Here is a 10,208-nt window from a genome sequence, read left to right as displayed (position 1 = left end):
CCTCTGTCTTCTCTTAACACAGTGTCATAGCTTGACGTCATAGGTGAGCGGTTGAGACGTCATAACTTAGCAGTTGTGAGATTGAAAAACATTACTTCGCATGGATTTTAGCAACATATTTGGGAAGAAATTTGCAGTTTTAGCTCTACCAAGATGGTTAGTTACTATCTCTATCTTATGACAGGCCAGAAATTATTTTTTACTTACTTTGATATCCTTTCACACTGTGAGATAAGATCATTTTGGTATCCTTTCACGCTGTGAGAGAATATCACTTTTATTCAATTAATATCACAGTATTTCACTGTTGAAAATGTAATAAATTAAACTATTTAGTGAAGGTTTCGACAGTTTGATGAAATATTTTTTCCTTTTCTTGTCTTTGTATTAGATTGTCTGTATAAAGTTCGTAAAACGGAAAAAACGAAAATTGTCCCCGGCCACTTTCATCAAGATGTTCACTTAGATTGATCTTTTTGTACTCGTGTTCAGGTTGGTTAATATGTTGTTTGTGTATTCGGATACGCTTGCGTAGTGTAGTTCCTGTTTCTCCTATATAGAACTGTTCACATCCAGCACATGTAATGTAATAAATTACGTTTTTAGACGCGCATGTCATATCTGCTTTGATGGTAAAATCTTTATTTCCGAATTTAAAGTTACTTCCAACTTTCATGTACTGACAGGTTCCAAAACAGAGATCGGAGCTTTTTGACTGAATATGAAATCTGTTGTTGAAATAGAGATTTGCACAATATCCTGCGGAGTCTTTTACTGTTGATGAATTTATATTTTTCTAAAACTTTTGACATTTTCTCATCGGTTTGTAAGACGTTGTTAAGGTGACGCACAGTTGGAGTAATTTTTCTGTTCCTTGCATTGTGCGTAGTAACAAGAGGTAATATCTTTAGATCTGAGGTTTTGTTCTTTGAAAGATTAAAGACGTACAACAAACTGGGGGAGATAACTCTTGCGATTTCAATAAAACGTTTAACATAACGTTAAATTTGACGTTAATTAAGAAGCGTCAAAATGACGAGCGATACGATCCCGATGTAATTAATGTAAAAAAAATAGAATAGAGGTTTTTATTGTGGTTTCTTTAGGAATACCAAATCCTATCCTTGATCATTTGCGCAATTGCAATAAATCCCCCCCCCCCTCCCTCCATAGAAAAGAAAGAAAAGACAGGTTCCTTAAACTTCTTTAATTTAAATTTAGTTAATTAATTCTTTAATATGTATTTATGATATACAAATAGGCAATGCTACTCTACATTTCTTTTTCCCGTAACAATCGGCCTCATAACATTGAGAATAAATATTGCCGGTATGTCTAAATATTATCATATTACGAAAATAAACATTTTCTTGCTTTTCTTTTCTTTGAAAAAAAAAATGAAAGAGTAACCGTTTTCAGAAGGTCACTGATCAAAGAGAAACAACTCTAAAAATGTAGAGGTGTATGTCATTCCTCCCCTTAGCTGAGTTATTCCTCCTGTTTTCCGAAGAATTATGGGGTTTTTTCCCTCACAAATACACAGATACATTTACAGTGTGTTGCAAGGAACACAAGAACTGAAAGCCAAATTTTATACAAATTGAAGTAAGTATTGACAGTGAAAAATTATTTACTGAAATTAATACAAGGGTTGCACACTACTGAGAAAATCTTTTACTGTAAACAGTTTCAGTTCGCATTTCCTCGAATAAAAACAAAACGATTGTCACCAATGTAGATGATACCACTGTAGATGATTCAAGCACATGAATAATTTTAATATTGATAAATAATTTGCAATTTGGTACAATTGAAGTTAATATGGACGAATACATCATTTCTATTTATTGGAACAACAGAAGGATACAATATCCCCCGGGGGGGGGGGGGGGCACCCCTCTCGTTTGAAATCAGAAATAATTTAAAACCTATATGTACATATATTCCATTTTCATCACAAGAGAGTTGTACATATACCACTGTTGGTTCACTTAAAAAATAATATTCAATGCAAGTAGAAGTCATATAAAGGTTTGAAACTGCACCTGTGTCAGTGTGTGCATGAACTCCAAACCGGACACGTGGTCATAAAATCCTTAGAAAAATAGTTTTACTAAATATAAATAAAAAAAAATATTTAGAATAACAAAAAAAATTTAGTGGTCAATATTTAATCTGTATACACGAATGAAGGACATTATTTTAGGAGTTCAAAATGCCAATTGTATATATTATGCAGACGTAACCGATGTTTTTTTTTTCAAGCTCGAATATCCTGCATTGCAGAGAAGAATGGAGGGGGGGGGGGGTGTCTTAAAATTTCAGAAATTGCTTATTCTTCTTCATTTAAATGCAGGTGTAAAGTTTTATATTTGTGATAAATATAATGTACATTGCATTTTTTAAGTAAAAGATATTTTCCAGCGAGGAATTTTTATTTGTATTTGTAAAATCATAGCATTGCTTTCGTCCCAAGTCTGAAAGACGCTGTGAGAAACGTAACTTGCGGAGAAAGGGGGAGGGGAGATTTTCCGCTATAAATTCAAAACGCGTCGTTTAAAAAATTTTCAAAAAACTATCAAGAACACTTTGATCATCAGTTACAAGAAGTAATTATTTTTTTCAAAATTAAACGACAGATTTTTTCGTAAAAAAATATTTCATTTGAAAATCACGCAATTTTCAATGCAAAAATAAACCATAGTTTTTCAGTTTAAATTCTTCAAAATCGTTTTTCTCGAAGTGTACCTCTACAAAATCACTTTGTTTGTGTGTTTAATAGCTAAACGAACGATTCAGCAAATTTTGATAGCTAGGCTAACCTTAAATATTTTAAAATAAGGGATTTTATAGTTAGTTGGTTGAAATTTTTGTGTACTCGTGATCAGCCAAAGGGGGGTAACTTTAGGAACTTCCTGTCCAAATTCGGCTCAAACGATTTTGACCAAAATGTACATACACATAACAGATATTGTCATGTATAAGATATACAAAAATAGCGAAAATTAAACGACAGGAAATTTTTGGGGTTGGTGTGTTGTACATCCTTAATAAGGTTTTTCCTGTCCAGTTCTACTGCCTTTTTGATTCCGTCCTCAATGATTCCTATTGAATAACATTGTTCAAGCAGGTATTTATTAATTCACGTAGACGTTCATCTCTTCTTTTCTTGTCGCTAACTATTTTTCTCGCTAAGTTATAAGGAATCGAGCTTTTCGAATGGCTTGGATGGCAGGAACTAAAATAGAGGTATTGATGGGTATCTGTTGGTTTGTAGTAAATGTCCGTCGATAGATGTTCCTTGTTTTGTTATCAGGACGTCTAAACATGGAATACTATGAGCACTTTCGTCCATTGTAAAATTGATGTCTGGATTCAGCCAGATCGTTCATGATGTTTGAGAAAACTCTTATAGATCCTCTTCGCCGTCATTCCAAATAATAAATCAGTCATCTAGGTATCTTTTCCAATTGTTTCTTATGTTTTCTGTTGCATGCTGATCAATGTATTGCTTTGTTACGTTATAGCATTATAACATACATACATAATATAACGTTTGTAACGTTATAACGTCATAAGTTTAAATTGTATATTATAACGTTTGAAGAAAACAATGAAAGCGTTTACGTTTTAACAAGAAGTGTTGCCTTTTTATTTCATTTTCATATATATATATATATATATATATATATATATATATATATATATATATATATATATATATATATATATATATATATATATATATATATAATTGACAATTTATACAGAATTCTTTGTACTTTGATCAAGCTGATAAAAGTGACCATTATCTGTAAACAATTGCATTATTGGTGAACATTTTATGGATGAAATATTTCAATAAAATAGACTTTTTTATCTAAATTTTCAAATGTGGAGTTTGGATCGCATGTACAGGTCGCATGTACAGAGGGTCCTTCGGATGAGACCTTAGAAACCGAGGCCCCGTGTCACGGCAGGTGTTGGCACGATAAAGATCCCTCACCGCTCAATGGCCCTGAGTGCCGAGTAAAGGTCAAAATTTGAGGTCCTTCACCGGTATATGGTGACGTCTCTATATGAGTGAAAAATCCTCGAATGGGTCGTAAAACAACATACAATCAATCAATCAATCGCATGTACAGATGAAATCATTTAGATGGTTTTCTTATTCTTTCAGATTTAAGTCATCAGAAGTAACGCCTACAAGATGGGAAATCAAATTATCCTAGAACACAACATAGAGGGGAGGAAAGAAAGAGCCCCACTCGGAGTCATATCGTATATTCTCAACATAACAGGGATCATTGGCAATATGCTGGTTATACACATCTTTCGCACGCGTTTAACTTCATCTTCAAATTACAGAATCTTTGTTCTTTTGCTGGCATTAGTAGATCTTTTTCTCTGTAACACACACCTTACAAAAGAACTTTATAGAATGATATTAGTATATAGTCAAGTCACTGATGATGACCTTATCATGTGTCAGATATCCCAGTATATTGGTTATTCAGTGGCACATGTTTCGCTTACAGTAGCACTTTTCATCGGTATTGAGAGACACCGAAAAATATGCACTCCTTTTAAATCACAAATTACGATGAAGCAATCAAAAATCATGTGTATGTGTGGTGTTTTGATATGCTTTGCTATACAATTTCCGAACTTTTTCTTTCATGGTAGAAGATATGTTGTAGTAGAAAATATAAATGCTACAAGATGTGCTATCAAAAATGAATACGATGGAGATTTGTTACAATTTCTCTATTATATGTTCTTATTTGTAGAATCTCTAATTTATTTAGTCGTCATCGTAAAACTTCAAGTAAGCATACTAAAAGCTCTTTCAAAGAAAGCAAAATACAGAAAGAAAGTGATGTCTTACAGTTTTAAATCCCTATCCATGAGAAAAACAAATGAGACAGGTAAAGAACCAGCGGAACAAGAAGAAACAGAAAAGAACAAAAGAATATCGAGAACATTGGCCATTGTAACGCTTTTACTTTTGATCACTTTCTTCACAGTGACTCTGTATCACACAGCTCACGCCGCACGAAGATATTTCGTACCGACACAGAAAATTTCCAAGTTGGAGGACCTGATAGCAGAATATCTACCAGATATAATTACCTTTAACGGCATTTTGAATCCCTTTGTGTACTTTTTCACTGATAAACAATTCAATCGAGAAATGCATAAACTATGTGGTCGAAAAGGATAGAAAAATCTTTTCGCTACTTTCTGGCTTTTGTATAACGATGGGTGTATGCATATATTCTCTGCGCTTACAGTTTTGTTATGTGTTTATTTTACTTGTTGCAAAATAGGTTGTAAATGAGGTACTGGAATGAAAAAACTAATTGGTCTGAAAAGATTGACAACTATTCATTTTGCTGAAATGTTTGCACTTTTGTAATGATATGTGTTGTGAGGTGTGTTGTAATTGAAATATGGTTGTATTGTTTCATCATGTATATATTAAGTAACATAAAGAAATTTCTGGAACATTCCAGAGTGGTCAACATTGTTGGTCATTTTTTCTAGAACATTCTTGAATTTCGTGTATGTCCAGAATGTTCCAGTAAAATCTTGTATTTACAATATCTAGAATGTTCTAGATTTATGTTAAGGTAAATGTATGTGTGGGTAAGACTGGCGTACGGAGTACAAAGAGACTGGGATAGGATACTCTCACTGGGACATTGTGTGTAGTAACGGACACTCTGTTGTATGTATGTTTGGATTCTTGCTGTAAGTTTGTACTTTTTAATTTTTATACATTACTGTTAATAAATTGTTGTTAAGATTAAACTGTGTGATTGATTTTTACTGGCATTTCAGCTTATTCTGACCCATAACAATATGTGTATGTATACACTTCAAACATAAATATTTGTGAAAAGTACGTTAAATTGTTGGGAGAAAACACTCACTAGTTTTTTCTTTTATTTTTGTAAGTCAAGTTACGAATTATGAATTTCGTTTGGTAATACTTAACATTTTCTCAATCAAAAAACACAATTACAGTGATTATAACTATTGCTATGATCTTTCGGTTGGAAGAAAAATCATATTTATGTTTTAGGTTATGCCTTTATCACAATATGTTTGTTTGTATGTTGTTAAACGTCCCTATCGATAATTTTTCACTCATATGGAGACGCGAGTGAAAAAGGGGGACGTTAAACAACATACAAACAAACAAACATATTGTGATAAAGGCATAACCTAAAACATAAATATGATTTTTCTTCCAACCGAAAGATCATAGCAATATGTTATCATGTAGTAAAACTCAAATAAAAAATGTTCGTTGCTACAACATAACAAGGTTTACAAAACAAAAAAGCCCAGTGATAACGTAGAATCTACAAATACATACCTTTTGACCTTTGGCTTATCAACATTACCAAAAATACTTAAGTTGGGCTTTACCACATGAAAATTGATATGTTTGTCCCAAATCCACTGGGTTGGTTGGACATGGACAATCCAATTGTAAAGGCTCTGAAGCAAGCATCAAGTGGTGAAGAGGGACATGATGACAAAGGTTGTCATAAAGACCCCAAATGCAGAAATTACAAGGGTGAACACATGACATCCTTTATGGAAAAAAAGAAAGAAATACAAAGCTTAGAAGAGCATACTTTATCCAGAAGGCAATAAATTAGTCAACATATACAGTGTTCCTTAACCAAACTTGACATGACATGCAACTGTTGCGAAATCGTCCTCTTTGAAGGACATGTCTACACAGGTTCTGAAAAAGATTTTATTCAGCAGACCTCATCTTGCAAATACCTTTGTCATCTAATAACAAAAATAAGTCTTCTGATTCTGCAGCTGCACCAAAAAAAACCCTCAAGGTGCGGCTTCGTCAAAGCCAGCAGCTACGGGTAAATCAATACAAGGTTAGCTTTTTAAAAAAAGCTGAGAGTCAGCCACTGGAATACAGAAAGTTTCTTTCTTGTTTTGTGATGGGAATGATTTGTTTTATCCATCATGTTGAGTTCCTTAAAAGTGATTGTACACTCTGTAATCTAAGTTATATTTCGCCTTATCGTTTTCTTATTTGCAACATAATGCTGTACATGATGAATAATAAAGCATAGAAGAAAGTTTAGTTAGACTACATCGTGATCATTATGATGACCTCCAATTAATTTCTTTTGGGCGTGGACATCAGAGAAAGTTCGTCTCGGAAATGAACAAAGCCACTAAGATCCCAACGTTGCAATGCATACATTTTCATTTTTACTGTTAAATTCTATAAATGGTACAGATTATGATGCTTAAAAGGAAGGTAGACTTTGGGTTAGATTGTTTTAATTATTATTAGATAAAAGCTTTTAATCGTGCAGGTTCGAGGCAATGCATGCTTGGGGAAGGGGGAGGGGTGCATATTGCATGCATAATTAAATCAGTATCTAAATTTAAGCATCCATTTTAGTGTTGTTGGGAAAGAATAGAATTGATATTTTTTACATGCAGTACGTATACCCTAAAATGTAACTAATGATGTCTACCATCAAAGCAAAACTAGATTAACATACTGGATTCTATCTCGTTCACTCTCTCTAATGGGGGGGGGGGTCTATAAATCTGCGCAGTTTCTCTCAACTATCGCAGTTCTTCTGTGGTCAGTTTCTCACCTGTTGGCGCGGTTCACGTGCACAAGCGGCACTTACACGTCTATCATCATGTAAATTTCTTAAATTAAACGAATATAACTTGTTAGATGAAGTTTGATTGTAATTCTATCAAATCAAATAGTACTGAGGGATCAGATGAGATGACTTAGGTCACGTGATTCCATTCAACCAATCAGACTTCAGATACCATAGACAATTACATCTACTGAAAAACTTAAAATGCCCAAGGGTGGGTTTATTTATGATATGAATAAAATTTTGTGGTAGGCATCTGATCCCTCAGTACTATTTGATTTGATAGAATTACAATCAAACTTCATCTAACAAGTTATATTCGTTTAATTTAAGAATTCTATCAAATCAAAGTACTGAGGGATCATATGAGATTTCAGAGCTGATGTATTTGTCTATGCATAAAATAAATAACCAAGAAGTAGAAAAAATAAAAAAACATTCCATTTATTTACATCCTTTCTTCAAAACCATTTTAAGTTACACTTTTTAATATACTTTCAGCAAACTGTGCATATTTTTGTATTGGTTTGTTATAAAACCTCTGAAAAGTACTGGCGTTCGACCAGCCAGCTTTCTGCATGATAATGTCTATTGGTACACCTGCTTTATGAGCGGCACTAGTAGCAGCTGCCCGTGTCGAATGTGGACAAAACTTAGATATATCTATTCCAGACAGTTTCATTGTATCTCGTATCCATCTACTTACAGTATCTCTGCTAACACCCGTATGAAGTTTCATAGTACTGATAAACATTTTTTTATCTTGTCTTATAAGTTTTGTTCTTTCTAAGTACTCACATAGTGTTTTCACAATACACAATTCCTTATCTACATACATTGGGAACTTCACATTATTTACATGCTTTCCTGGTTTGGAAGTTTTTAACAGGGAACTATTATATCTAATTTCTACATGATCCTTTTCTACAACTACATCATCAACAGTTAACAAATGTAATGTTTGACCTCTCTGACCAGTCAATAAAGCTAACAACATAATAACTTTACATGACAAAAGTTTCAAGGATAAATCTGTTAATGGGAATAATGTTTTCAAATAATTTATAACTATTGACACATCCCATGTGCAGCTATATTTTGGCAACATTGGTCGTTTTACAAAAACACCTTTTAAATATCTCTTAATTAGAGTATGAGATCCAAAATTTTCTTTTCCACACAGAGACAACAATGATGAAACAGCAGATCTGGCTGTATTGATTGCACTATATGACAATGCTTGATCAAACAAAGTTTGTAAAAAACAAAGAAAATTATTTACAGTGGGATTAAATGAATCAATTTTCCCAGTATCACAAAATCGCAGCCATCGTTTGATATAACTCCAGTATTGTCTTTGAGAAGATTTCTTCCAGGAGTTGAAGATGACCAAGGCAAGGTCTTCTGATATTCCTCTGTCTTGGAGAAGTTTCCGGACAACGGAAAACATCCCATCTTCAGCTTTGGAATCCTGTGTTGTCTGTTTGGGTCTGTTGGCATTGTGAGGAGGTTTTTGTTGTTCAGAAGGTAAGGTTGTTGATAAACCATTTTCAGGAGTGCTGGAAACCAGGCTTGTGTGGGCCACAGTGGTGCTATTACTACTGCATTTGTTTTGTCCTGTTGAATTTTCTGTAATACTTTTCCCAGCATACTGAAAGGAGGAAAAATATAAAAACTGTCATTTTTCCAAGGAAAAGAAAATGCATCAACACAAATGGCTTCAGGGTCTGGGAGAAAAGACACATATCTTTCAAGTTGATGATTTAATCTGGATGCAAACAAGTCCATTCCATCTTTTAAATTAAATATTTGACAAATCTTGTGAAAAACAGTCTCATTAAGTTTCCACTCTAAATCATCATTAATAGTACGTGACAGTCTATCTGCTTCTACATTGTCAATGCCAGGAATATGAGAGGCACTTATCCATATGTTCCTTGCTATACACCAAAACCAGATGTCCCTCGCTAACAAGTTGAGTTCAGGAATTCTGCCCCCCATGTTGTTTATATAATGCATAGCCACCATGTTGTCCAATCTAACTTGTATGTGTGTGTTTTCTAAAGTGCTACAAAATGTTTTAATACTGAGGAAAACAGCTTTCAGTTCTAGATAGTTAATGTGATTAAGCTTCTCTTCATAGGACCAATTTCCACCAGTCTTCTTACCAGACTTTATTTCACAACCTCCCCATCCTTTTTGAGAACTATCTGTTTCTAAAATAATGTCTACAGTAGGAATCAGAATGGCCTTTGAACTTGTGCAAATATTGTCACACCACCATGAAATGTCTTTAATAGATTCAACAGTCAAAAGAATCTTTTTGTCAAAATCTCCTCTGTTGTGTCGTAACATATTATCTTTGAAAATTTCAAGATTTCTGTATCGTAAAGGTGCATGTTGAACAGCTGGAGAAGCTGCAACCATTTTTCCAATAAGCTGTGCCAATTCTCTTATCTGAATTTCATGTTTGATAATTAATTTAGATCCCAGATCCTTTATTTCATTGGCTTTGTCTTGCACTAATGAAACTGTCAT

At 33.6% G+C, this 10,208-nt stretch overlaps 1 protein-coding gene across 1 annotated transcript; it reads right to left on the bottom strand.

The window, feature by feature from the left end:
* Positions 1–8,948: 8,948 nt before the first annotated feature.
* Positions 8,949–10,208, bottom strand: LOC133185029 (uncharacterized). Its single transcript, XM_061320092.1, has one exon. The coding sequence runs from the start codon at positions 10,206–10,208 to the stop codon at positions 8,949–8,951; it is 1,260 nt and encodes a 419-aa protein (XP_061176076.1).

The sequence above is a fragment of the Saccostrea echinata genome, unplaced genomic scaffold, assembly GCF_033153115.1.
Source record: "Saccostrea echinata isolate AGI-Se365-2 ecotype Australia unplaced genomic scaffold, CSIRO_AGI_Sech_v1 ptg000012l, whole genome shotgun sequence".
NCBI classification, from domain to species: domain Eukaryota; kingdom Metazoa; phylum Mollusca; class Bivalvia; order Ostreida; family Ostreidae; genus Saccostrea; species Saccostrea echinata.
This window is presented reverse-complemented; position numbering and strand designations above follow the sequence as displayed.

Bases quoted from the DNA above. Each gene is read 5' to 3' on its own strand.
- LOC133185029 (XM_061320092.1), bottom strand. From the start codon at position 10,208: ATGACAGTTTCATTAGTGCAAGACAAAGCCAATGAAATAAAGGATCTG.